General features: G+C 42.1%; 4 protein-coding genes and 2 long non-coding RNA genes across 8 annotated transcripts; 3 read left to right on the plus strand and 3 right to left on the minus strand.

Moving 5' to 3' along the window:
- The first annotated feature begins 59 nt into the window (after nucleotides 1–59).
- LOC6623067 (glycerophosphocholine phosphodiesterase GPCPD1) lies at nucleotides 60–7741 on the plus strand. 3 transcript variants are annotated; one of them, XM_015175854.3, is made up of 2 exons: nucleotides 60–202; nucleotides 5401–7741. In XM_015175854.3, the coding sequence occupies exons 1-2, from the start codon at nucleotides 191–193 to the stop codon at nucleotides 7306–7308; spliced, it is 1920 nt and encodes a 639-aa protein (XP_015031340.1). In that variant the 5' UTR covers nucleotides 60–190; the 3' UTR covers nucleotides 7309–7741. The 3 variants fall into 3 exon arrangements, with proteins under 3 accessions (XP_015031340.1, XP_002047573.1, XP_032291370.1); XM_002047537.4 differs by lacking the exon at nucleotides 60–202 and adding an exon at nucleotides 2593–2978; XM_032435479.2 differs by lacking the exon at nucleotides 60–202 and adding an exon at nucleotides 4578–4699.
- On the minus strand, nucleotides 242–1282 carry LOC116650763 (uncharacterized). Its single transcript, XR_011416532.1, has 3 exons — nucleotides 1128–1282; nucleotides 1004–1055; nucleotides 242–933 (listed from the first exon to the last, which is right to left on the minus strand). It is a non-coding gene; the product is annotated as an uncharacterized lncRNA (long non-coding RNA).
- LOC116650764 (uncharacterized) lies at nucleotides 3654–4692 on the minus strand. The gene is made up of 2 exons (XR_004303813.2): nucleotides 4571–4692; nucleotides 3654–4414 (listed from the first exon to the last, which is right to left on the minus strand). It is a non-coding gene; the product is annotated as an uncharacterized lncRNA (long non-coding RNA).
- A 746-nt stretch (nucleotides 7742–8487) lies between the features above and the next one.
- On the plus strand, nucleotides 8488–9676 carry LOC6623078 (uncharacterized). Its single transcript, XM_002047538.4, has 3 exons — nucleotides 8488–8986; nucleotides 9080–9146; nucleotides 9205–9676. Exons 1-3 carry the CDS (start codon nucleotides 8825–8827, stop codon nucleotides 9519–9521), a joined length of 546 nt encoding a protein of 181 aa, XP_002047574.2. The 5' UTR covers nucleotides 8488–8824; the 3' UTR covers nucleotides 9522–9676.
- Nucleotides 9677–9831: 155 nt separating this feature from the next.
- On the plus strand, nucleotides 9832–13033 carry LOC6622141 (glycerophosphocholine phosphodiesterase GPCPD1). The gene is made up of 2 exons (XM_002047539.4): nucleotides 9832–12474; nucleotides 12532–13033. Exon 1 carries the CDS (start codon nucleotides 10378–10380, stop codon nucleotides 12472–12474), a length of 2097 nt encoding a protein of 698 aa, XP_002047575.1. The 5' UTR covers nucleotides 9832–10377; the 3' UTR covers nucleotides 12532–13033.
- Nucleotides 13034–13047: 14 nt separating this feature from the next.
- On the minus strand, nucleotides 13048–13790 carry LOC6624702 (uncharacterized). The gene has a single exon (XM_002047540.4). It carries the CDS (start codon nucleotides 13703–13705, stop codon nucleotides 13214–13216), a length of 492 nt encoding a protein of 163 aa, XP_002047576.2. The 5' UTR covers nucleotides 13706–13790; the 3' UTR covers nucleotides 13048–13213.
- Between the last annotated feature and the right edge of the window lie 12244 nt (nucleotides 13791–26034).

The raw sequence follows: 26034 nt of genomic DNA on the forward strand, positions 1-26034 counted from the left end.
TTTTCTCAGTGCACGTCAGTTCTTGGCGGGAGCTTGATAAGAAGTGATTGCAAAAAAGTGCTAAGCGCGTGCCTCCACAAGCTGCAACTCCTAAATTCGACAAAGACTTTAAAGTGCTAAAAACAACAACCAACTTCCAAGGCCAACATTAATTAGAGGCTCAACGATTTCTAGTGGTCCCCACGCAAGAATGTCTGAACAGGTATGCTATTTTATATTAATAATAAAATAGATTTGTTTTCTTATTTATATACTATATGTGCATATATGTTCTCATTTTATTTGTTCTCGTTAATTTAATCATCAATGGAGGTTAAGCAAAATGAGAAACGAATCAGAATCCGCACCTTTGTTATTTAAATATGTATTGCCATGCGCAAATGCAGGTAAAATAAGTACATGCATATAGATTTAATCAGCATTAGATGTAGAGGCAGTAATGTCTTGACTATTTCCATGAGCACGTCTATCTCGATGATGGCTTCAAGCCAATCTGGTACATGACATAGTTACATTCTGCGTTTCTGCAATGTCCATGTTGCTGTGCGTCCATCTGTCCGTCAGTCCAACCGTCAGTCCGTCCATCCGTCCATGCGTCAGTCCTTCCATCCGTCAGTCCGTCCATCCGTCAGTCCGTTCGCTCTACCTTTCGTCCGTCTGAGTAAATTTAGTTAGTCAGAAAAGATGTTAAGATTATCTTTTACAGTTTTAAGTGCTTGCTGAAGGAATTTAGAATTGACGAACTGCTTTAATTTACATCTATTAACAAATTAAGCTGGGTAGTATATTTTGGGTTGTTCTTGGATGGTGAACGGGTATTACGCAGTCGGTTGCACCCAACAGCAACACATTCTTGATAGATATTTATTCCATTCACGTATGCGTTCAGCAGCTGTTTATTGTTTTGCTTTGTAACAAGCCGTTATCTAAAAGCTTTCGAAAGTGTAAACAAATAAATATTTTATTAATGCAAAAAAATTAACAAAACAACTTCTGAACGTGCCTTACAACATGTTGATGCAAACAAATGTCCTCATACGTAGTTTTGAAATAAACTGGCGCACGTAGTAAATATGGCGTATGTGGGGTATTTATGTATGTATGTTTATGTGTGCTCACATACATACCTACATGCACAGTTGAGAGAGCTGAATAAGCGCTGCAAAGTGAACTTTGGACTTTAATGGGGTGTTTGTCTACACAATGATTTAAAAACAAAGCAAATAATGCAAAGGCAGCAGTAAAATGAAATGAAAACAGAAAAAGTTTAACACAAATACAATAAATCAAATCAAAAACGATCGAAAGCTGCTTCGATGCGAGTCACACGCAAAGAAATGGGAACAAAACAAGGAAAACAGAACAAAAACAACATCAAACATACGCATGTACATGCAAAAGTTATCTACATACACATGTACATATGTCTATATTTATGTTTTGGGGCGTGCCTGGCAACATACGCATATATTCGCTTATAAACTTATGATTACGATCGTTGGCCACATAGAGAGCAGACCTTGGCCGCAGAGCTTTGAATTCAAAGCAATTTGCGCACGGAAAAGCTCTCGTGTCGAATAAAGCGCTTGTTCGCGGTTGGTTGCCTTATCAACAACGACGTAAACAAACAACAAGGAAAACAATGACCACACAACCGACGTGAACCGGTTTGCGAGAGCCACACAAGGAGAGCAAAAGCTTTTGAATGCTCAAAATCTCATTTGGGGAGGAGGGCTCGACCACGCCAGAAACGTCGACGACGCCACACACACAAGCAAAACTTTACACGTGCTCTGCAGCAGCGACGCCGACGTCTGCACACGACCAACACGTTTCTGTTTGGAGCAATGCATGCTTGGAGATTGGGCTGCTGACTGCTCTCTGCCTCTCTATCTCTCGCTCCCACATTTCGTTGTTCTGTTCGAAGCGAGCTTTTTAACATTTTTGTAGTGCAAATTAAGTTTACAAATATTTGTACGTTTCACGTATACTCTATAAGCAATTGAGGCTGCACCCTGATAATCTGTGGCTAGCATGACGCGTTAAATCTCGGTAGCTAATTGCCATTATATTAAATAACATATTCCGGCGCAGATATTGCTTATCACTTTTTGTCAAGCTTTGAGGACTTTAAACTCAGCTACTCAAAAATTAATTAAAATTAATTTGTGTTTTTTATTTTTTATTTAATGATTGATGTGAACCAATTAAGGCGCACCATATGTCCCCTTGTTATTTAAACAATACTTTTTTTTTTATGGAAATCGCGTGTGCTTTCTTTTCCTTAATATCTCTCTTTGTTTGTATATTACACTTATCTTCCAATTTTGAAGAGCATTGTAAAGTCAGCTAGGGCAGACGCGTATACACGTTTTATGAAGTGTTTTTGTTTTTGCCGACTGCTGAGGCCAACAACATTTTTAAAAAGCCATAGCAGCAACTGTACCCCCGAGTCGAAATTCAAAACAAACCCAACGCCAACGTTTATGTCGTCGCCGTCGACACATACACAATGAAAACTGGCAGCAAAAGCTCTGCGCCGCACGAGCTGTTTACGATAAAAAGAATTCGTTTAAATTGCGCGCACAACAAAAGCGCTTGGAACAGTTGCGACTGCAACGTCGGTGCGACGACGACGTAACGTCTAGAGCGTCCTAGCTTCAAACAAAACACAAAAGGATACCAAAAAATATAAAAAACTACAATCAACAAAAAAACAATTAAAAGAATTTTTCAAATACCCCAGTACAAAATGCTAGCCTAGCTAAACAAAAAAAATTGCGCATACGCCGCGTAGTGCAAAAAATACAATACAAAGCAAATCCAACTGTGATATACAACTTTTAAGTTCTTCGTCAAATTATTCGTTGGGACCCCAACTAACTGTGCTATTACCCCCAGCCAGCACATAAAACATGTCCGTTCCAATGTTATTAACGCCGTTGGAACCCCAGACGCCAGATGAGCACATGCAAAATGTAATTATAAGTAATTTATTTATTTTAAGCCTAAGCCAGAGAGCGCAACGGGATCACATTGACGTCAAGTGTGCATTTTGCAATTGCCTTTGTTTTGACATTTTGGTTAAACTGAAGGTCAAAAATTGTTGTCAAATGCCTTTGCTTTTTGTCGGTGCGAAATACTCTTCTGTTTTGGTAAAATCAATAAGCGCTAAACTGTAATATAAGTCGCTTAACATTGCGAAGAAATAGTAATTGATAGTGCTTAAAATATGAGCTAAGAATTTAGTTTATAGCTACATAGAATCGTCGAACTTGTTTTATAACCCACTTGAAACTATAGTAGGCTTCACTCGCTGCTAAATATATTTGATATCTTCTACATATATTGCGCACATAAACAGGAAATTGATATATGCAATTGGCAGCTGACTCATCTACAAATTTAACCCCTACGATGTCCGCCCCTCATTTTCATAAGCGCCTCCTCGTCGAGTTGCGTGTAAAAGCTTTGCAAATAGTGCCGCATGTTGCAAAGCAGGCTGTCACGTGTCCATGCCCCAGCTGCTGTTGCTATCGGGTTTCAGAGTATTCGGCGAAACTTGGCTACAGAAGTGGCTCTCAATGTACATCGATAAGATTGCGATTTATTAGATTTACAAGCCTAATCTAAACACTTAATTTACCAGGCACTCTTAAATGTGCCTTGATTCTTATCAATGCAAAGAAAAAAAAAAATGATGCTTAAAGTACTATTAACCCTTGAAAACAGAAACTGCTAAGCAGATTCTAAGGAACTAGCCATATTTCATGCATGTAAATAGCCCAAAACGAACATACGAAAAAGAGAAAGCTTTTGACATGAAATTTCCCATAACAAAAAACATATGAGTGCCAAAGCTCAACAGCGCGAGAGTGAGAGGAAGCGGGAGAGCACATGGTATACAATTCTGTTGCCAACACGTGCCACAGCAATAAAGACGAAAAATAATGTAATTAGCTTGTAAATTACAAACAGTCAAAAAAAAAAAAACCTATTTAAATCGAATAGTATTTCATATTTACCCCCCTCTCTCTCTCTCTCTCTTGTTTGCATTCTGTTCTCGTCGCTGTGGCAGATAAGGCGTTGCCAAATGTTATTTGGTATATTTAAACGTTGGCAAGGTTGCGCTAATTGTGCCAAGACCGTAACGGGACTGAGGTGAGGAAAAATCACAAAGAACATGCGGAAAACTATGCATAACTATAGGCCATATACTATGGCACGATGTACATATACTTGGCATAGTAAATGCCAAACCTCACAATTTTCATCTCGAAATCTCCTGCCAGAAATTCGTTTAGCTGTTGTTGCTCTTTGTTTCTTACGTAGATTTGCGTATTTCGCCAAAGCATTCGCTGCTGTCGGCCCGTTTCGAGCTCTTTCATTGCGTGGGCGCTCAGTTCTGGTGAAACTGTAATAAATAAAACGAAAAAAAAAAAAAAGTTGATCAAAACAAATCGCGACCTTAACACGTGATCCAAATCAGTGCGAGCAAAAACAGCCTTTAAATTATTGTCACATTTCTGAGTTAAGCCACTTTAAAGTTGCATAAATTTTGAATTTTTACCGTATTGGTTGCTGGGCGACAGCGGCCAGGTTGCTTAACAACAGCGCCGGTGACGTCATGAAGCGCTGCTTGCAGCTACAGCCACAACTACGCCACTTGCGTGCGCAGCGCGCGCGTTTTCATACGCAGGTAAATCGCGCGTTTAAAAACGCACGCAATTGCAGCTGTTGATAAATTATTTTTGTTTATATGGAAAATGTCATTTCAAGCGAAGTTTGACATTAAATTCTTACATTTTAAAATTTGAAGTTTAATATCAGCATTTTTTTCAATTTATTCCATTATATTCTCTGACATCTTATAATATTTTTAAAATATAGATAAGGCATGTTCAAAATGGGTTAATGCTCGATGTACGCACACGTGCTAAATAGAAATGTTTACGCTTATACTAAATCAGACTAAGTAAAATGAATAGAATATTTAGAATCCACATATATGCGTGTATGTTTCTATGGATCGGGGTTCATTTGATTAACCAGCTGAACTTGTGGCCGATTAGGAGCTGTATAAACATGCGCCTATTCTCTATCTCGCTGATCTCTTAGGGGGCAACACGTGATTTTGTTTGCACTTGCGCCAAAGTCACGAGCTGTTTAAACAGCGGGCGCGACTTAAATGCGTCTGATAACCTGCGATCTATTTTCATAGAGTCTAACTGATTTCGCTGCTAGCAGAGCTTCCTTATCAGAGGGAGAGCGAGAGTCTTCACATCATATTTGAGCCGCTGCCCGCCGCTTTTCGCAGTCAGTTTCAGTGTGGATTTCATAGTTGTCGCCATGCTGGGTTCCCTATTAATCCTTGGCATTGTCGTCCCATCTGTCTTGCAGTGTGCTTCGTATGCGGATGCTGCGGCTGCTATCGCTGCCTCAAACTATGCTACTGGCAACGAGCTCATCGAGGCGGCCCCCTCCACCAGCTGCAAGCCCACGCTGAGGCAGTTCAATGTACGGCTGCAGGCGCCTTTGGCGCCAGAGGAGCAACTGGCTCTAACAGGCGACGCCAAGGCGCTAGGCGAGTGGCAGCTGTCGCGCTGCGTGCCCCTGGATCGATTGGATGACCTCACCTGGCAGACCAACGTGCGGCTTCAGTCGTGCCGCCAGCTGGAGTATCGATACTTCGTGTACGTGGAGAATGCGGCGGGCTACAAGCAAATACGTCGCTGGGAGACGCACTTTAAGCCGCGCGTGCTGCACGCCAGCATGGAGGAGCAGTGCCACAGTCCGCTGGATGTGTTTGGATTGGCCAATGGGGATGAGTCGACGCCTCAGGTGCATCGCGGCTGGCTGAACCATGAGGCAATTGTGCAGCTTAAATTTAATGGCGAGAAGATGTTCCAAGTCCATGACATCGAGACCTTTGATCCGCAGCACGTTCAGCTCAAAATTGTGCCCGTCGAGGAGTCTCCTGGACTCGTTGTGGAATACACCAAACATCTTTATGGCCAGAGTCATCTGCAGCTGCAGCCGGCGCATGGCGTATCCTATACCAAAGGCGACATTGTCATCTTTCATATCACCCTGCCACTGGATCGCATGATGCATCAGAGTTTCCGCCTGGAGTGCTATGGCCTGCAACACGAGCTCCTTGGCACCGCCAGCCTGAGTGCTGCCCAGTTAACGGGTAGCGAGGGACTGCTACAGCTACACATCAAGTCCGCCCAACGGGCTGACGAGACGCTGGCCCGCTTGAGACTGCCCTACGTGCTGGTCCAGCCCTATCAGTACTCGCCGCTGGACTTCAAGAACACCTATGCGCACTACTGGCCACGCAGCTGGCCCAATCTGGATGTTGGGCATCGCGGCAACGGCAAGAGCTACATTGCCGAGGCACCGCTGGAGCGCGAGAACACGATTGCCTCGTTCCTAAGCGCACATGCACATCATGCGGATATGGTTGAATTGGATGTGCACTTGACGGCCGATGGGATACCCGTGATCTATCACGATTTTGGGCTGCGCACCGCGCCGCCGGGCAAGGTGATCGAGAAGCCCGATCAGCTGGAGTATGTGCTGATCAAGGACATCAATTATGAGCTGCTCAAGCGGCTGCGCATCTTCTCGGTGATCAATGGCAAAGTACAGGAATATCCCGCACACAATGCCGAGCCACGTGTCGAGCATCGCATCTTTCCCAGACTGGTGGAGGTGCTGCAACAGCTGCCCAAATCGCTGGGCATCGATGTGGAGATCAAGTGGCCACAGCGGCGACAGGGCGGCGGCTCCGAGGCGGAGCAGACCATTGATAAGAATTTCTTTGCCGATCGTGTGTTGCACGAGGTCATTCAATACGGTTGCGGACGTCCCCTGATCTTCTCCAGCTTCGATGCGGACATGTGCACAATGCTGCGATTCAAGCAGAACCTCTTCCCGGTCATGTTCCTCACCCAGGGCGAGACCAAGAAATGGCAACCCTTCAGTGATCTGCGCACGCGCAACTTCATGGCCGCCGTAAACAACGCGCAGGCCTTCGAGCTGGCGGGCACTGCGCCCCATGCGGAGGATTTTCTGGGCGAGAATGCGGTCCACATGCTGCAGCAGGCGCGTGACCTAGGACAGATTGCCGTCATCTGGGGCGACGACTGCAATTCAAAGGAGCGCGTCAAGTATTTCACAGAGATTGGAGCAACGGCCACCTGCTACGATCGCAGCGATCTCTATATGCCGGAGAAGAAGCAGAGATCGTTCTTCAATTCCAGCTCGCTGCTCGCCGAGTTCGAGGCTCAATGCAGGATGTAAGGGGAGGGAGGGCCGAGGGAGGGAATGGGTCCGTCAGGCGGGTAATCATAGTCTAAGCACTGGGCTGAGCTCACATCCAAAAAAGAGATTCAAGCTTAAAATATGTAAATAATTTATACTCTTGCCCAAAATGTAAATAACTAAAAAACAAAACGTAGCAATTAACAAATTGATATTTTCTAATAATCTATGCCAATGTGAACTCAGCTTAAGTCCAATTGAAGCTATATTTGTATTTTGATTTAAGCTCACAAATTGTTTTTTTATATTTATTAATACTATTATATATTCAAATTTGAAGCGTAGCAGAAAATTGTACAGAAAAGGCGTGCTCAGGGATGGGAACAATGATAGATGTATAGTAAAAATTCTATAAAATGTAAATCAAAATTAATTTTCAACTAAAGCTAGTAGGTCAAGTGATATCCAGTTACCGATCTTTTATCGCTAATACTCTATTTATTTTTGCACTTTGTTCTGCAAATATATAATGTTGAAACAAAAATAAAACTAAAAGACAATGACAAGAAAGCAGAGAAAAATGCTTTAAAAAATAACTTAAAAGAAAAAAACAAAAACAAAAAAAATACCTCTTACAATATGTTTATGTGCAAAAGCGTTTGCAGAATTGTATATTATTAAAAGTACAATAATTTTTCAAGCGTGTTTTATATAAATTCACAGCTATTTACAATATTTTATGAAGAGATAAAGATTTAAGTATAAGCACAAGCAACAACAAATAAATAAATTAATGTATTTTCAAATACGGAATGTTAAAAGATTAAAAAAAACATGGTATAATATGCAAACAGCTCTAAAACGAACTCGAAAGAACTGTTGGCACGTCGAAGATTTAATACCCTACTAGGAGAAGGAAAGCTTTATTTTCAATAAATATTGGATCCAAACAATGAATAATGAGCTTGCTCTGAAGAATAAACAAGTTTTCCATATTTGGTACTTTCATGTATTTGATATGTAAAGTTCGCCATAAAAATCGTAAATGCCAAAATTGGCCAAGAAAACCTGAAAGAAATTTGATTTTCCTACAAGAATGTAGATATCGCCGGATCATTCCTATGACCTATATATTATATGGAGATATGGGAACCTTGCAGTAAAGATATAAGTTGTTGGAGAAGTTCGCTTTGTGGCGTTACAGATTTGATAACGAATAAATAATACCCTCTATCAGAGTATATAAATACCACCAAAGAATATTTAGAGCAACAAGAATATCTATCAAAACAATTCAATTGAAGTACAATAAAAAATTACCATAAAAATACAAATCATTTTTACTCAAAGCATATGGAGCAAGAGATACAAAAGGAGAGAGAACGAGAGAGAGAGAGAGAAGAGAGAATCCACATACCACACAGTCATTTACAACATTCGATATGCCATTATTTAATAGTCTCTGACGAATTCGTAGATCCATAACAAACTCGAGAAGAAACATCAGAAATAAAATGAAACAATTCAGCTACGACTTAATATTCTATGGTCAATTATGGAGCGGCTCATTTGCATGAAGATGGAGGCAATGTTGACAGCTTATCGCAGCCTGAGGCCCAGTTGGTATCTATTTTTGTGGTTGATGTGTGCCTCAGCTCTGGTCTTGGGCCACGCTTGGAGATGCTCGTACAAAGAGTTTCCAGTGGACGACGAACGGGTGAATGGGTCTCGATCTTCAGCCAGATAAGCAAATTAACGTTCATGTTACAAATTTCGTGTATCTGTGTATATATATATATATAACATGTAGATAAAGAGCACTTGGTGGATCTTCGCCTCGTATCCTCAGTCAACCAACAGATGCTTGTTTGAAGAGCGTAAGTCTCCGAGCTGCCAAGAATTATTCGCTTTACTAATCGGCTGATTTTGTTGCAGTGGATCTCTACTGGAGCCGCATCACCTGGACGGACTACGACAACTTTGCCGTGGAGTTGCATTGCTCGTTGCCCTGGTTTCGACCGCAAAAGGTGATTTATACGCGTGCCAAGGAGCCCAGCGCACAGGTGCTCGATCAGGTGGAAAACTATCTGAACAGCGTGGATTTATCTTGGCGAGATTTCCATTTGGTGAATAAGTCGAGTTGCCTGAATCATACTGGCGAGCCCATTCAGCGCTGGCATCTCTCCAAGTATATGCATTTGGACTATAATCCGCATTATGTGAAGCCCCTGGTAATAGACAAGAACATCTGAGCAGCTCTCTCGAACTTTCTTTAACATCTGGCCATTTGCATAAATGCCAATTTTACGGGGCCAACCCGATTAGTTTGTGGCGACTTATTAATCAAGCCCAGAGAGCCCACAACTAACGTCCATGTACACTGAGCAAAAAATAAAGGAACTTACAAAAAGAGAAATGTTTACACGAGTGCTTGGAAAGTGGTAAGTGCTAAATTTTTTTTATGTTATACGATATTTATAATAGAAATATTAACAAAAAAATGAAATTAGAAACAGGTTGCAGTTGGGTTCAATATACTGCGAAATACCTGTTCACAGTCAAAACTGGCTACCCGTGAATTAATTATGCGATTTTCGGTTTTATTTCCGATTTCTTTTTACTTTATTCGATTTTAAGAGGTGATCTTCCACATTCTTATTATAATCTTAACACTTTCATGGACCCGGGTATATCTACATTCTAAAGTGTAATATTAAGTCAAACTTGGCATAAAAAAGGGGAGACGGACAGCTCGAATATATTAGTTTCTTTTTTATCTACTATCTACTCGTATCTACTGTGCTGTAAAGTTATCTAAAAGCCTGCTGAGCTTGGCTGCGATCAACATTGATTTGTTGTGGGCCATCATTTCTCTCAGTGCAATTACAGCTGATTTACAGCCACAAAACTATGCTGAACATTTGGAAGTTCTTTCATTTGATCGTCTGTAAGCGCCGGGTTAAGAACTCATCCAAAAAGAAGAAGAGAGTCTCCGAGTGGGTTCGTCATAGCCAACGCGTCGCGCTGTCCGCGTTTCGTGGTTGAAGAAAACAAGTTTCTTTATTCGAGGCGAGATGACGCTGCCGCTTAATTTGGAGGAGAAGAAAAATGTATCGAGTGCTAAAATCAATTAGCATACTCTATAAGATCGCTTTGTTGTGGCCATTGTTTTGCACAGCGGCAGCCACAGTCAGCCCCACGCTGAATGGAACGTCTGTCTTAGGTCGCGCGCAGCTGCAGGCGCAGGCCTTCAAGCCATTTCATGCTGAGCGGCACGCACAACTAACCGGACGTAGTTTTCTCTGCTTGCCCTTTTTTCGTGTATTCAATCTGGAGCTGCGGCCGGGCCAGCAGTTGGCAGCGGATGAAGAGATCGCCGTTAGCGGGGATCATCGTGCGCTGGGCGCCTGGAGCATTGCCAAGGCGCTGCCATTGCGTGCCCAGAACAAGCAGCGCAGCAGATGGTATTTGCGACGTTGGATATGCGCCAGTCATCGTGTCTATTATCGCTATCTCGTCTACACGCTGGACGCGGCCGGCGAGCGTGTGCTGCGTCGCTGGGAGGGGCAGCAGGTGCCGCGCATGCTGCAGACCTTTGAGATTTATCGCTCCCCGGGCGTGGACATTTTCGGCGAGGCCTATCCGCGCTCGGTGGGCGGCGGGCACTTGCTGGAGCCTGGCTGGCTGCAGCGCGAATATGTCATTGAGCTGAAGTTCGTTTGGGAGCAGCACCTACAAATCGCCGGGCTGAACAACCAGGAGAAACTGCGCCTGAAGCTCCGATCGCTCAGTGTGCTGGATAACGCGCTAATTGAGGTCTCGCGCTATGCCTATAATCGTTCCTCCTTCCGGCCGCAGAGCCGGCTGGGCGTCCGTTATGCCGCCGGCGCCATAATCATCTATCGCATCAGCCAAGCGCTGGATGTGTCCAATGCCTTACGGCTAGACATATACGGCCTGGATGGCGGCCAGCTGCCCTTGGGCGAGGCCTATATAATGCCCGAGCAGCTGCGCGGCAGTCGCGGCATTCTGCAGCTGCCCATACAGGGTCAGCTCACACAGCAGGTCATCGGTCAGCTGACGCTGCCCTACTTGGTGGTGCGGCCCATGCCGAATGCAGCTGCCAGCAATTTGCGTGTTAGCTTTCAACGGTACTGGCCCAGCAATTGGCCCACCCTGGACGTGGGCAATCGTGGCCTGGGTACCAGCTTTTACCAAACAAGCAATCAGCTGGTGGAGAACACCATCGAGAGCTACCTGGCCGTGCCCAGGGCCAAAGGTGACATGGTGCACCTGGACGTGCAATTGACCAGAGATTATGTGCCTGTCGTTTGGCGTGGCTTTGGCTTCTTTACCACCAAGCAGGCGACCACACAACCCATAGTGGATCGCTTCGATTTGCGCCATGTGCTCATCCGGCAGCTGAGCTACGCCGAGCTGAAGTCCAGCCGTGTCTTCATACTGAAGAGGTGGTCCCTGCAGGAGTACACACACTTGAATGTGCGCAATGTTAGCCAGCCCCAGCGGCTATTTCCCAAATTGGATGAAGTATACGAGGCGCTGCCCAAGTCTCTGGGCCTGATCGTGGAGATCAAGTGGCCGCAGCTCATGGCATCGGGCGTGATGGAGTCGACGCAGTCGCTCAACAAGAACGTGTTTGTAGACAGGATTATAGAGGTCACAGCGCGTTATGGCTGCGGACGCCCGCTAATCTTTGCCAGCTTCGATGCGGATATATGCACCATGATACGGCTGAAGCAGACGGCCTTTCCGGTCATGCTCATGACCACGGGCCGCACGGACATTTGGGATGCCTATATGGACCTGAGAACCCAGACTTTTCTGCAAGCCGTCAACTTTGCCGAAAGCGCCGAGCTGCTCGGCACGGCGACGCATGTCCAAAACTTTCAGCACAAGCAGCAGCTGGTGGACTTGGGTCTGGATCTGCAGCAGGTCGTCTTCATCTGGGGCAGCGATCTGCAGGATGTACAGGAACTGGAACAGTTTCGTGCCAGCGACGTGACTGGCCTCATCTACGATCGCATCGACCGTGTGGGTCCCGCCCAATGGAAGCGTGCGCCCTTCTTCCAGGCCCCGCAGCTGCTTGAGGTGTTCGGCGGACAATGCGTGGCCATTGGCAACTCGACGACGGTGCCGGGCGCGAAGCCAACGAAGCCCACGATCTGGCCCAAAATGCGAAAATAAGTAAGTTTCTTTCCATGATTCACATATGGCTAACATATGGGAGAATACTTATTATAGTACGGGGACTGTTTATTGGAAAACTTGGAAAACAACTATCTCCGACACTCCGAAGTCTATATACCCTTCAGATATCTTGCTCAAAAAACTATTTTTGTATACAAGCTATATTTCCGCACGATTGCTTTGTTAGGAGTGCTGTAATATACCTGGCCGATTTGATATGGTATGCATATGATATGTCGAGAGCAATTCAAAATATTAAAGGACAAACGCGTGTTAAATACATGAACTTTTGGATCTATTATATATATATGGCAGCTATATAAGAGGAAGAGCTGCCTTTGCGTAGCCTAACTCTTGACCATATCATTGATAAAAAACACAAAATAAAAATTAATAAAATACGCTCGCATTAGAAGCATGAACGAGGATAAGGATAAATTCTGCGATTTGTAAGTGGTGAAACAAAATATGTTTGAGGAGCGTTTTGTAGCTGTAAATTGATCTCAATATGGTATAAAATGGTTGAGTAAAACTTAAGTAAATGTTATTAAATATACTTTATTTATACAAATATTAATGAGTGTTATTTGCAAAACGCGCACCAGGTAGTCGTACTCCTCCATTAAACCCACTAAAAATAGACACTAAACAAGCATTCAGAGGGATCCAACAAGGAGATAGAGAGGGACAGAGTGAAGCAAGGGAGAGCGGAGCGTTGGGACTTTTTCTATCCGGATTAAAAATTGGAGCAGTGGGACGCACTGTAGACCTCCATGAATTCACCCGAAATACAGGCACTGCCCACGCCCATGCTCATGGGCTGGCAAATGCCCGGCACTTTGCTGGTTATCTCAATGGTGCACGCCCCGTGTCCATGTCCATGTGGATGCTTGTGCTGCTGCCCGGCAGGTGGCAGCTTGATAAAGGATGCTTTATTGTTGATACGGGGCTTCTGGACCGGCTCATCGGCGAACTGCAGCCAAGGAGGCGGCAGTGAATGATGCACGCGGGTGGTCTCGACGTTCTCGTCCTGGTCCACATCTATCGGCAGCTCGACGGCCTCCACTTCGACATCATCATCGACTAACGGAAAGGGTGTGTAGTGCGTCTTGGCCTTACTGCTCGCCGGTTCGCTGGTGGCGACGCTCAGCAGCTGGGGCGCCAGCTCCAAGGCGTTGGCAATCAGAAGGGTTGTCGCACAGCAGAGCAGCAACTGCAATGAGGCCATGCTAGTGTAGCTGCTGGTTGATGATGATCCTTTGCTCCTTTTTGCTGCTGTTGCTGCTCCTTTAAAGCTGCGGGCCTTCTGCTGTTCCAGATGGGAATGATGCTTGCCAGGCACAGTGCCTCGGCTTTTATAGGCTGCCATAATGCTGCAATTGCGCCTGGTCAGCTTAGCTGGACAGTCAATGAACCCCGGGCGCCATGTCCACAATTGAAATTGAAAAGAAGCCACTCAAGTAAAAGACACACACACACACACTCGCACACAAGTCGTAATTAATTATAGTTGAGTATACGTCCTGTAAGCCGGCAGGCAACTACAATGGCAAGGACAATGACAAGAACTTGGACTCCTTGTGGTGCTTCTCGGAGAAGGCAACAGCCGAGATGATGAGAAAATTGGAAATCTATTCCGATGCCTTTCCCATTCGCAGCATTCTATTTGATTTCATTTGTGCCGCTGCCGGTGCCCGCTGCCGCTGCCACTGCCATTGCCGCCTTCCTTTTGTATTTCCGGCAATTATTTTCGACGATGTGCCAATATCGCTAACGACAGCAGCCGGCGGCAGGAGACGCGCTAACGACTTCATAAGCAGTGCCAGCCATCTGATTTCCATTTGATTTCAATTCGAATGTACATATATAGCCTAAAAATTCTGCTGCTCAGGCTCGGGCGGAAGTAATGCCGACGCCATTTTTAAAAATGGCGCACACGTGTGCGACGTGCTTATGGCAGCTTTCCGTTCCAAATGACATGACAGCCACTCTAACAAGCCTAGTCAATGTCAATAAACAGACAGGCGAGCTGCCATAGGGAATATTCTTATGCAAACAGGGCTGGGCACGAAAAAAGGTAAGCTTTTTGCACAAACATGAGAATTCACAAAAAAGCAAGTAAAGCAGCTTATAAAGCGAACGATATTGCGTGGTCGTATCCAGAACTTCTGAGTCATAATAATCATAATAATAATAAGGATAATAAGAATAATATTTATAGAATCAGAATAGAAATCATTAAGACAATAATATTAATATTAATTATAATAATAGTAATTAATTTATTAAGTAAAAATTTAAAGTTCAGCTATTTCGCTGTTTTTTACTTAATAAAGTAATTATTATTATTATTATTATTATTTGTATTATTATTATTATTTTTATGATTCATAGTTCAAGGTTTCATTTCACTGTTCAACTGAATTAATTCAGAAAAATGTTTAAGTACTAAATATTTGCATACCCTTAGGGTTTTCTTTATTTAACCCTTAGGGTTTTGTTTATTTAAATTGTGGAATAGTCTAGTTTAAGGCTATGACTAAACTGGGCTAGTGAATAAACTATTGCGAACTTCTTGATTTAATTCATCCCTGGTAGGTAAGAAAGCAAGTAAAATTGTTTCGGTCGAGTTCTGACGACTTTGCAGCACTCTCTCCGACATTAAGTAGATTTTCCTGATTTGGATAATAGGAAAAAATTATAGAAAATTATAGATTCTTATGATCTATTGTCTACCATAATAGTTTTTGGGGTTTTCAAATATATAATAGCTGGGTTTTCTCGGCCTAGCCCGATCCCAGCCTTTGATTTAAGTTTTAGACATAAGATTTCCACCCATATTCCGCTCTACACTTGCGATGTTATATATTTATTCCATTCGGAACTAAGTGTAAGAGCATGAGGGAGGAATACCATGTCGATAGACGGGCTACCTCAAGTGCTAAGGCAATACGCTTCATATACACTTTTGTTTCCATGCAGATGGTGGTAGGAGATAAAGACCTGTCAATATGTTGACTGTATATGTTCTCCTTAACACGGTTAATTCAATTTGCTGATTCGTCGAAATTTTGGAGACTGCGTAGCTAAAGGCAGCACGTAAAAAGAATTTAAATGCTCTGATTTCGGCATTGGGTATACTGCAGGGTGCGTTGGCAATTCAATTTGATTAGAGCACTTGAACATAATGGATGGCATCGTTTTGCCTGCTGCCCCAATGAGAGTTGGACGTGGCCGTTAAGCAGCTTAACCCTACTGCGGTTCACCTTCATTTCCTGGCGCCAGACGAACTAATTAAACGCCTTTGCCTCAGACTTGGCCTTCGTCGGTGCCCAACTAATTAGAGCAGCTGTCACAGGCGGAGCAAAGCGTTCGGCGCACAAATAATTCAATTAAACTGCTCACGAACAGCAGCCAGAAATGTGCAGAAACAACAGCAAAGGATGCCAGGACAAGACAGCGGCAGGAGGAGAGTGAACGTTTAGGCAACGCGAAAAACCGCATATACAAACCGCAAACCAAGGCCCAAGTCCTGGAAATACCAGAGTACCAAAATGCCAATTCCAAGATCTAATATGTCATAGAATTAAGTTTGCTTGTCGTGAAGCAACCTGAAGGGGTTGGGCTTAAATTCTGCGAATAATCTTGTGTGGAGCACAAAAATCTGCAATTAGACGAGTTAACTAAATCCCCCTACAGTATTAGAGCTGATCCGCGATTCCCTTCATTGCATATATCAGGTTATAAATGCCCCTCATAACATGGATCGCTGCTCGATCCTGGTGCTCCAGGCACCCATTGGACACGCAGTTTGCTTCGTTGATGCAAAACTCTTTAATGTACAATGTGGCGAATGGAACATGCGTTGCCATTGGTGGAATAAGAGACCCAGACGGCGATTGCGTCATGTACAGACAGTCAATTGGGGGCACGCATTGTGGCGTTAGATCCTGCAACGCTTTCGGCTGCATGTGCGAAAAACGTCTGGTTGCGGCCTCTGAGACTTGTTTGGCGATTTTTGGAAAATCCATCACTCCTTGGTGGAAATGGTGGTAAATTGGCGGAAATCATTTGTATGACAGTTGTTGCTTGTTTACCGTTCGATCAGTTTCATAGCTTTTTGAGAACATTTATTTTATGCGTGCCACGCATGCATATATATATTACAAGAATATATGTATGGGTATAAAATAAACTAAATCCTGCTACATCGTGTATTCGTGCGTATATGAATGAATGTATACATCCCGTTTGCCTATCAGATCCTTGTGCTAGTTTAATGGGCATAAGATCCAAATTTACTGGAGCTCTTACTCCCAATGCCTGAGTTAACTGCAAAAAGAAATTGAGAAATGGTGCTTGAGGAACATGGCAACGCTTAAAATACAACTGCAAACAGCAGCTTGGCTGTGAGCTGTTGCAGTCGAGAGCTGTTGGGCTGGGTATGAGTTTCGGGGAGGGATCTGTTGGCTCAATTAAATCTTTCACGCGCCAAAATGCTTGGGCACGGTCAACTTTTTGGCGTCGGCAACGTTTTAATTTGCATTAAAACGCGAAAGGGAAACCTGCCGGGGCAACTATTAAACTAAACTTACGGAACCTTGGCCATAAGTTTTTCGGGTTCATGTTTCGTGAGCTTGCATACAAATGGGCCAAGAAGCTTCCCACTGCTCCGCCCTTCCCCCCGGACAGCCCGGACAGCCGAACAGCTTGGCTGGCATTAAGGCTTTAATAACTTTGGCCGCAAATCAAAGTCGCCTACAGCGAATCGGCAAAAATTGAAGGGCCAACAAGTTGCCGCATTGCGTGCCGGCCATTTTTTTTATGGCTGCGCCATTTTGTCAAATGGCAGGCAATAAAAAATGGCCAAGAAAAAACGCTTCAACAAATGTCAAACAGGCATCAGCTTAGCCGGTTTGCATCTAGACTTTCTTTGCTCTTAACCCAATTATTGCGGGTGTTTTTTTCTTAAATATTATTAATTATTATTGAAATCAAGATTATTAATAACAAACATTTATCATACTTCAGACATAAAAGAGCTAAAAATATAAGTGCGTCTCAGACTTAAGCAAAGTCAATACCTTAAGAACTTTTCAATTTGATTTATTAAGATTTTGTTCATATTATTTTTTTGCCATTGAGATTGGGCTTGCAATTATTTACATTTATTTTTATACCCTTTACCCATAACAATGGGTTATATAGATGGACCAATGAGGAATGAATGTTGTTAAATTTAATGTTGTTTTTAAATAGGCTCATGTTTGTTGGACTGCGCGCTAAATACGTTAGTTAATACTAAATACTAACTTAATAAGTAGTTGCTAGGCTTCAACTCCTGGGTGGAGCTGAAGATACTCCAATTGGACACTTTAATGCGGATGCGTAGAATACTTTAGATATACCGCCGGGAGGCATCCATGTATGACTGATATTAATAATATGAATACTGAAAGAAATTAATGCACGTTCATAGGCTTCTAGTGCTTGTGTTCTACTACTAAAAGGGTTGGTCTACTACTAAAACTAAAACGAAGTTTATTGAAAATCAGGGCCTACTCTTAGGCATAGCGGAAATGCTCGATCTAGCTTAGGTCCGACTTTCTGTCTGTCTGTTTATATGATTCAAAGATTCAAAGAACTTGAGTTAAAGTGCACAGGTCTTTGGAAGAATGCTTGGAACGGAAGCTCGTTGCCAGGTGTCACCACCAGGTGACAAAGGTGAACTCTTTAAATATTACGCGTACGTAATGGCAACTGTCTAAGTGACCCAGTTACTGAGCAACCAAATTTGAATCACAGGCTACCCTCTCAACATAATAGCAATAAAAAACACCTCTATTAATATTAAAACCAAGTCCGATGTTATTTCACAGCTGATGTTATCGGGCGTCCGTCAATGGGTTAATGTCACTTTGGTTGGATAAACATTACAAAGAAATTTTTATACGGGCTTATTCCGCAGCTTGTTTAAATGTACTTTTAAAAAGGATTTAATTTGTATTTAGTCGGAGACAGGGGAGGGCCGTGTAGCAGCTGCCACGTGCCACACATGCATGCCACACGGCCGCAGATGCTACACCTTTACACATCTTCCCTCTCTCTCCCTCTTGTTCTTGTGTGGAGTGCCACAAAACTATTTAAAAATTAATGCAACTGAAATTCGCCTTTTTCGCGGCAGTTAAGCGGGACATCAGCTAAGGGTAGACTGCGAATCGTTGAGGCACATGCAACGGCTGGCACGTCCATGGGCTGTGGGCGGGGCCCACATATTCCGTGATGTTCTTTGCAGTCCTAGGTTGAAGGGTAGCAGCAAGCCAAAAAAACTTTATAATACTTTTGGCCAACACGAGGCGCAGCATAAACTTGGCCTGATCTGGCTGCGGAAGTGTCTCAGAAATAAAAGTAATGCTGATGAGGCTGAGTTGCGGCTGCAACTACGCGGATAATTTATATGCAGCAGACGCAGAAAATGAGTTTTCGTTTGTAATTTTTCTCCTTTGCCTTTTGCACTTGGCATAAATCAAGTGGATCAAGCATGGGCCCCAACTGCATCATCATCAAGCCAAGTTCAATATTATAGCTCATAAAGGATTGCGCCTAGAGTCGTTTAGCTGGCGTGTTAAACAAGCGCTCAACATGGACTTAAACTGCCCCGAACTTTTTAAGGCCCATAAAAATGAGAGAGAGACCTGTGTAAGCTGCAGCAGTTAAGCAGATAGGCCATTCGACATCCATCCCCAGCGACTGCGTCCAACGGCATGTAATAAGTGCGGGCTGTAACAAGAAAAAATAATATTGTGGGGGGTTGTTTTGGGCTCATGTCAAATCAAGCCATGAAAACTTTAATGGCGTCAGCCAACGTCAACAAATGTGAGAAGGCGTCGTCTGGGCAACAATATCAAATGGCCTTGACTTTAGGGCCATCAAAGAGCAGCCAAATGGAGTCTCCATGGGGCAGCTGTTGGCCGAGACTGGGTCTTGACTCTTGGTCGAAGCCCAAGTAAGCGCCCAATTGTTTGCTATCCTAAACAAGCACAACTCTGAAGGCGCTTAGTTAGAGGGAAGTGGATGGGAAAATTACGAAAACTGTGAAATAGTTCGCAATATGCATGGAAAATTACAATTGTAAGAAGAACACAAAGTTCTAGTAAAACATTTATAGATCATGGCCTTATTTTGTTGGCGGCTCGGTTCTGGGTTTAAGCCAATGCCCCACCTTTAACCATTTCTATACCCTGAACCCATCATAAATGGATAAAAAGGTTATCAAATATTTGGGCAAATGTATTTATCAGGCAGAATCTGCGACCAATAGGCGACTCGATCTAGCCATGTCCGTCTGTATGTCTGTCCGTCCGTCGGTCCGCATGTATGAGCGCAAGGATCTCATGACCTCTAAAAGCTAGAGACTCCAATTTTTGAACGTGGCTCCTGCAGGTGCCGGCGCACTACGAAGATGCTTTGGATAATCGTTAACTTTCCCTTTGAAATCAAGCAATATTGATATTGTTTTTTGAGCAAATCTTTTAGGTCTTAAGAGCTAGAGTCTCCAAATTTCGGTTGGTCTCGCATGCAAACGGCAAACGGTTGGTAGCAGAGGGTTGAGGGTATCTCTTGGCCGGGAACTCCCGACTAAAGCATCTTACATATTTTTCGATGCTTTGGGGCACAGTTTGTTTGACTTGAAGCTCGGTTTAAAGTGAAGCATTGCGCTTCCCTTTAAAACTGCTTGGCAAACTTTAATAAATACTAGGCTTCAACTTGCTAAATTAAGTATACGTCCAAAACTTTGTTTTAATAAATTTACTTTTAGCTGCTTAACGAGCTTATTGTTGACAGTCCCATTTGTTCGTGCTGTCAGCAAATAGGTTTATGCTTTAATGACATATGCCGTTTAATTAAAGTCATTTATTTGGCTTTCAGCGCTGGCATAAATTAAAATAAATTGGCGTAAATAAAAATGATTTACTGTGCGACGCGCTCAAATCTCTGGGATGCATCGGTAAATAAAATTGCCCACAATTAAAATGCGCTGCTGCGGAAATAGCTCACAAATATTTATTATGAATATTGTTTTTGTTTTTTTTGTTTTTGTTTTTTATGTTTATTTATGCGTTTATTTATTTGTTGTGCATTGTGGTTATTTCTTGCAGCGATTTTTCTTTATTTGTGGCAATCAATTTTGTGGCACGTGACTTTTTAACTTTGTGCAACAAATCGTGGCATGCAAGCAGCTGCATATGGCATCTATAGCTATGGGCAATCTCTCAGACACTTTAAGCTAGGCGGACTTATTGTTGTATTTTATTTTTTATGAGTGCCTGCAACCAAGTTTGGACATGGGCTTTTTTAATTTGTTCGCCCGGCAAAGTTTTTCAATTTAAAATTTTCTCTAAGTCGCACATTTAATATACAAAATGTGGCTGCTACGCACACCTGTTTCCCAGTTTTCCTCTTTCCTTCGTTTATGATGCGGGCAAAAGTGGCGGCCATTCAATAATTAAGTTGACGCCAGGCGGAAAACTTTTAACACCCGTGCGTCCATCACTTTCTATGCCCTTACGGAAGGCATTTGCCTGCACTGAAGCCATGTGTAACATGCACGTCCATGTTTCAATATCAGAATTATAGAGGAAATATAAAGGTGCGACTGGTAGATACCCTGTCCATAAGTGCTTGCTAGGCTTAGCCAACATTTAAGCTGCTTTGCTTGAGAGTTTTGTACTTACCAAAGGTTATGCTGGCTAATGGGACAGAGTCACGACCGAAAACCCATTGGCCACAGTTATTGCAGCTGTCCTCAATCCCTTAGCCATTTGTATCCCACTCTTGACCTAGAGCAAGCGACTTTTGTTTGTTTTTCGTTGGGCTTAAGGTATCTGGTTTTTATTTGTATAACCTCTTTCGCTAAGTAAAAAATGGAAAAATGCTGCAAAGGCATTGGGCAGGCCATGTGCAAACTTATTAGAACCCAAATTTTATGTAAACTTTCTGAAAATTTTAAGCGCCATCGATTAGAGGAGTCTTACAAGATACAGAAAATACAAGATACTTATTAAAGAAACAACAATAGGTTGGTTATATGAACCGATCTGACTGATCGATTGGATGAGACCTACGCAATCTCCTCCAAAGTCTAATTTCATGTTTCTTCAGCAGACGCCTGCTCAGTTTAATTTTTGTACACTTTTGTTTTTAATTCGTTATAATTCTGTTGCAAACTTGGCCCCTGAAATAAAAAAAAAACCCACAAATTTATTTAGTATTTAATTCATAAAATGAATAGTGTTCGTTTCTAATCCTCTTGATAACCCAGGCGCTTTGTGTTGTATTTCTTGTTTGATGCATAAAGCGAAAACTTGTTTGTTATTAGTTTATTCGCTTCTCCCACATTTTGTTATTCATATTTCTGTGGGCCAACCCTCTTCTGAATGCCTAACTTTCTGACTAGCCTTTAAGTAGTTGTTAAGTGCTTGAAAATAGTTTATTCTTCTTTACTCTTCTCTTACTTTATAAATATATTTTTACTTCGCAACAAATGCAAATACACAAATATATAAATTTTGTGTCTGTTTCAAGCAAGCCTTGTATTCACGTAGCTCTGTTTAAGTACTTTAATGAATGAATTCTTTTTATTTGTTTTATACGAGAGACTCGTACAGTCGAGTTCCTTTAACTAAGCTTGCTTTTAAGAAAACCTTTGTGGAGCTCATTTGAATGTTTCTTGTACAATTAGCGAGCAAAGCTTGTCTTATATTTTAGTTTTGTTTAGTTTTCACATCAACTTATTAAAGTTCGCTCTTGCTTTGATATGTCAATGATAACTTTTACTGTTTCAATTCCTCTGTCTGTTGAAAGTATTAATACAAGGGCAAGTGTTTTTTATTAAAGCACTTAATATTGCATAAATCAAGAACTGGAGCTGTCTTTTTTTGCTTGCTCAACAGTTAGCCACGGAATGATAACGTTTATGTCCTTGCACTTGTTGGCATTTGTCCTTGCCGTGACCGCTCTCGACTGGCTTTAGCGCGCAAATATTTCTTTATACTATATGGTATTGCCTTTTCTATATCTTAATATGCGTTTTTTTTATCCCGCATGTTTGTTCACGCACACATTGAAACAATTCAAACGTGACGCGCATTGGCAACGCGACAAACGTGGCGTATGAGCGATATTTTCCTTTGGTGTGCTCCGCACTTTCACTTAAAGCAGCTGGCAAATTTTTCAACTTTGAACCCTGCACTTAATTTTTTATTAAACACAATAATCTGACGCCAGCCCGAGCTGCGTGTCCGTTGCATGTCAACGCATTTGATTGACGAGGGTGATTTAATATATACGAAATGAGCAGGGAACTGAAAACGGGGAATAGCAAAAATAATGAAATGGGTAACGAATTGGGTAATTCACTCTTTTCAACAAAAACGTCAGGGACAAGCACCAAAAAAATTGTAAATAAATAAACAAACCTTCAGTCTTATGTGTATGCACAAAACTCTAAATACACGAATCACTTGCAAACAAACTATAGAAATATAGATACAAAATAAATAATTATATAAAAATGTTATGCTAAGCGTTTTCTTAAGTGCTTGCTTCCTATAGATAGTACAACTTTTTGATGTGGGTACTTGTAAAAACAGAGAAGAGTTATGCTCTCTCTGTGTCTTGCAGATCAAAACTCATCAGCATAAGGGTCTAGATTAAAGTGACACTTAAGCTCTTAAACTTACTCTGCTTTGCAGATCAAACCCTTTCTGAATAAGGGCCTGAAGTATGCGGCCCCTAAGTTGTTATATCGCAAAAGGCTGTCTATGCTTGAAGGTTGTTTATATAACAGCAAATTAAGTTGGGATGAGTAGATTTAAATACCTTCGCATAAGCAATAATTAATTGCAGTAAACACTTTGTTACTTTAAGTAAACAAATTTTGAGCATCCAGCATAAAAACTAAGTAGTTTTAATTCGAAGCAAAACCTAATTTAAATATTTGATGTTACAAAGTGTCCTCTCATGCATTGAAGCCTAACATAATGCCATAATGCCGTATAATATCATTATGCTGACATCAGATGCGTCGTGAATTTGTAGTCATCCAGTCGGAATAGACGTATCATAAGATAATTACGGCATCCAAGCAAATACCGGAATCAGGCATCGCCTAGCTTTAGCTTTTGGCAACCGCTTCCTGTCATTTCCGACCCTTTGCTCAAATGTCGTGAGGGGAAAAAAAAGGAATCAAATTACCCACAGGCAACGGCAACAGCCTCCTCGATTTTTCCTTCTTTTTTTTATTTACCTCTCCCATGTCGCCGAAATCGTGTTTGTTGCCTCAATTAATTTGTGCTTTATGTTTTTTACTCGTATGACAAACTTTTTGCTGACATTTTGGTTATGTTTTTGTTAAATTTACATAAAATTTCGCATACAAGCTGCTGAAATGTGTGAAATTGTGTCCGTTTAAAGGGACGTACACACATTGTGAGTACATGCCCAATAAATCAGAGCCTCATTGAGCCTAGTTAGGATCTCTTTGCATCTTTAATGTAAGGACTACATACAATATTTTTACTAATGAAGTCATTTCACAGTTCAATGCCGCTAGAAGCGTCGTCCTCTTCAACAAGTATATTATATTTATTCCTTCATCTTTGCCGGCCATGCCAGGCATCCAGTGGATGCTCCTGGCAATGCTATCCTCGAAGCCTGGCTGGCTTCGTGTCTTATTGGCAAAACTGATTTAGTCACGTTTCCGATGGCGTTTTTTGCTTTGCTCGGGCTATTGCCTTTATCGTGATTACTTTCCTTCTTGGCTAACAAGTTGCCATAGAAAATTTGTTCACTTTTAGTCTATGCTGGCACACATATGGTATGTGTGCATATAAAATTACTTTTACTATATCGGAGCTATTTTAATTAAGCCAAGCCGCATGCACATGGCAACACCACAGTGCCCCGAGGCGTATGCGCAATATGAAAGGGATGCTATGGAAATAATAATAATAAAAAGTGAAGTGTATAAAAATGCTGAAAACATTTCCTGGCGTGAAACGAAGGGCTTCTGGCATACATCTATTTCTAGGAATACCCGAGTCTCCCGGGTGGCACAGCGAACTTTTTTATTAACCATGGAATCTTGTCTATCCACACAAGCGCAAAACCCTCGCCTGCTCACATACATCACACGCGCACATACATATATGTCTTTATATTTGTGCATATATAGACGCTCTGACATTTTTTAGTTCTTGCACAATATACGCACGTTGGACCACAAAAGCATGCAGCATATTTTTATGGCACACAAATGTCATAATGCCATGCGGTATTTCCGATGCTTGTCCCTCTCCTCTAAACAACTCAGCCCGTAGGGTTTGCAGTGTCATCGATGTTCATTTTTATTATACTCTGCCAAACGCAGAATGTTGGAAAAGCAGGACGAGTCATAACATAAAGTCAATAAATAAATCTGAGCATAAAATTCAATATTCTCTATTACAAAATTTGAGTGTTTGTTAACAATTTTAGAATCTCGCTTGCACAAATAGTTTCGAATTATCTTTTTATTCTGTTGTTCCATCGCGATCATACATGAGAAATATTTTAATTGAGCGAACTTGGGATAAAGGGCAAAATTATTCTTGCTCAAAATTCATGTGAAAAACGTACTCAAATATCTTATATACAAGTAGATCACAATTGTCCACCCCCGTAATTCGCTCAAATCTCATCAGATTTGCACGAGGTTTGGTTTTTTTCTCATGATTTGACCTCTAGATCAATTTGGCATTCAAATCTGGCAGCATGATTTTTGATCGAAATTCATGTAAAAAATGGTAACCTCAAATGCCTATATATCCTATATAAACATGCATTGCCACCTTTATAACTCTGTCGAAACTTAGCCGGTTTTCATCAAGTTTGGTTTTTTGGTCTCTGACATCTAAATCTGACAAAGTTCTTTCCTTTCCTTTCGATTTCCTTTAAACTTATTTTCAAAGCTCTGCCTCCGATTGGCGTATAGCCGCTAGTACTATATATCGCACAATTTACAATGCATCTCAAGTTACCTTCGATGCTAGAGGCTCCATTTAAAAACAAGTGCTAAAATTGTTGGAATTACTTTTCCTCATTGCTATCGAAACTTCGATTCGATTTTAGTTAATTAATTTCATGATTTCAGAGCATTGTTGAGTCGATCATTTTGTTGAAACATATTTTCATTTGTTTGCCTTCGGGTTGTTCGCCTGCACGTTTTCAATGCTGTTGCATACTTTCGTGCGCAGGAAACATAACAAAGCACACACACACACACACACACACACACATCCAGATTTCAATTGGGCGTGTGTGGCCGTGGCAGAGAGAGAGAGAGAGAAAGAGAGGGAGAAAGACAGTTAGCCACCACAATTGTTGTTATAGTTGTTGTTTGTTGCTTTCGCCTAGGAAAATATTAATTAATTTTCCATTTGGCGCATTATTAACAGGCACCCACTGTCGAACAACGACTGGAAAGTTGGGTCCTCTCACAGCTGCTGCTGCTTCTGC

This window comes from Drosophila virilis, chromosome 3 (genome assembly GCF_030788295.1).
Source record: "Drosophila virilis strain 15010-1051.87 chromosome 3, Dvir_AGI_RSII-ME, whole genome shotgun sequence".
Classification (NCBI taxonomy): Eukaryota; Metazoa; Arthropoda; class Insecta; order Diptera; family Drosophilidae; genus Drosophila; species Drosophila virilis.

Bases quoted from the DNA above. Each gene is read 5' to 3' on its own strand.
- LOC6623067 (XM_032435479.2), top strand. From the start codon at position 4,628: ATGAAGCGCTGCTTGCAGCTACAGCCACAACTACGCCACTTGCGTGCG. The intron at 4,700-5,400 runs GTAAATCGCGCG...TCTGTCTTGCAG, and splicing joins GCGCGCGTTTTCATACGCAG to TGTGCTTCGTATGCGGATGC.
- LOC6623078 (XM_002047538.4), top strand. From the start codon at position 8,825: ATGGAGCGGCTCATTTGCATGAAGATGGAGGCAATGTTGACAGCTTAT. The intron at 8,987-9,079 runs GTGAATGGGTCT...TATAACATGTAG, and splicing joins TTCCAGTGGACGACGAACGG to ATAAAGAGCACTTGGTGGAT. The intron at 9,147-9,204 runs GTAAGTCTCCGA...ATTTTGTTGCAG, and splicing joins CAGATGCTTGTTTGAAGAGC to TGGATCTCTACTGGAGCCGC.
- LOC6624702 (XM_002047540.4), bottom strand. From the start codon at position 13,705: ATGGCCTCATTGCAGTTGCTGCTCTGCTGTGCGACAACCCTTCTGATT.
- LOC6622141 (XM_002047539.4), top strand. From the start codon at position 10,378: ATGTATCGAGTGCTAAAATCAATTAGCATACTCTATAAGATCGCTTTG.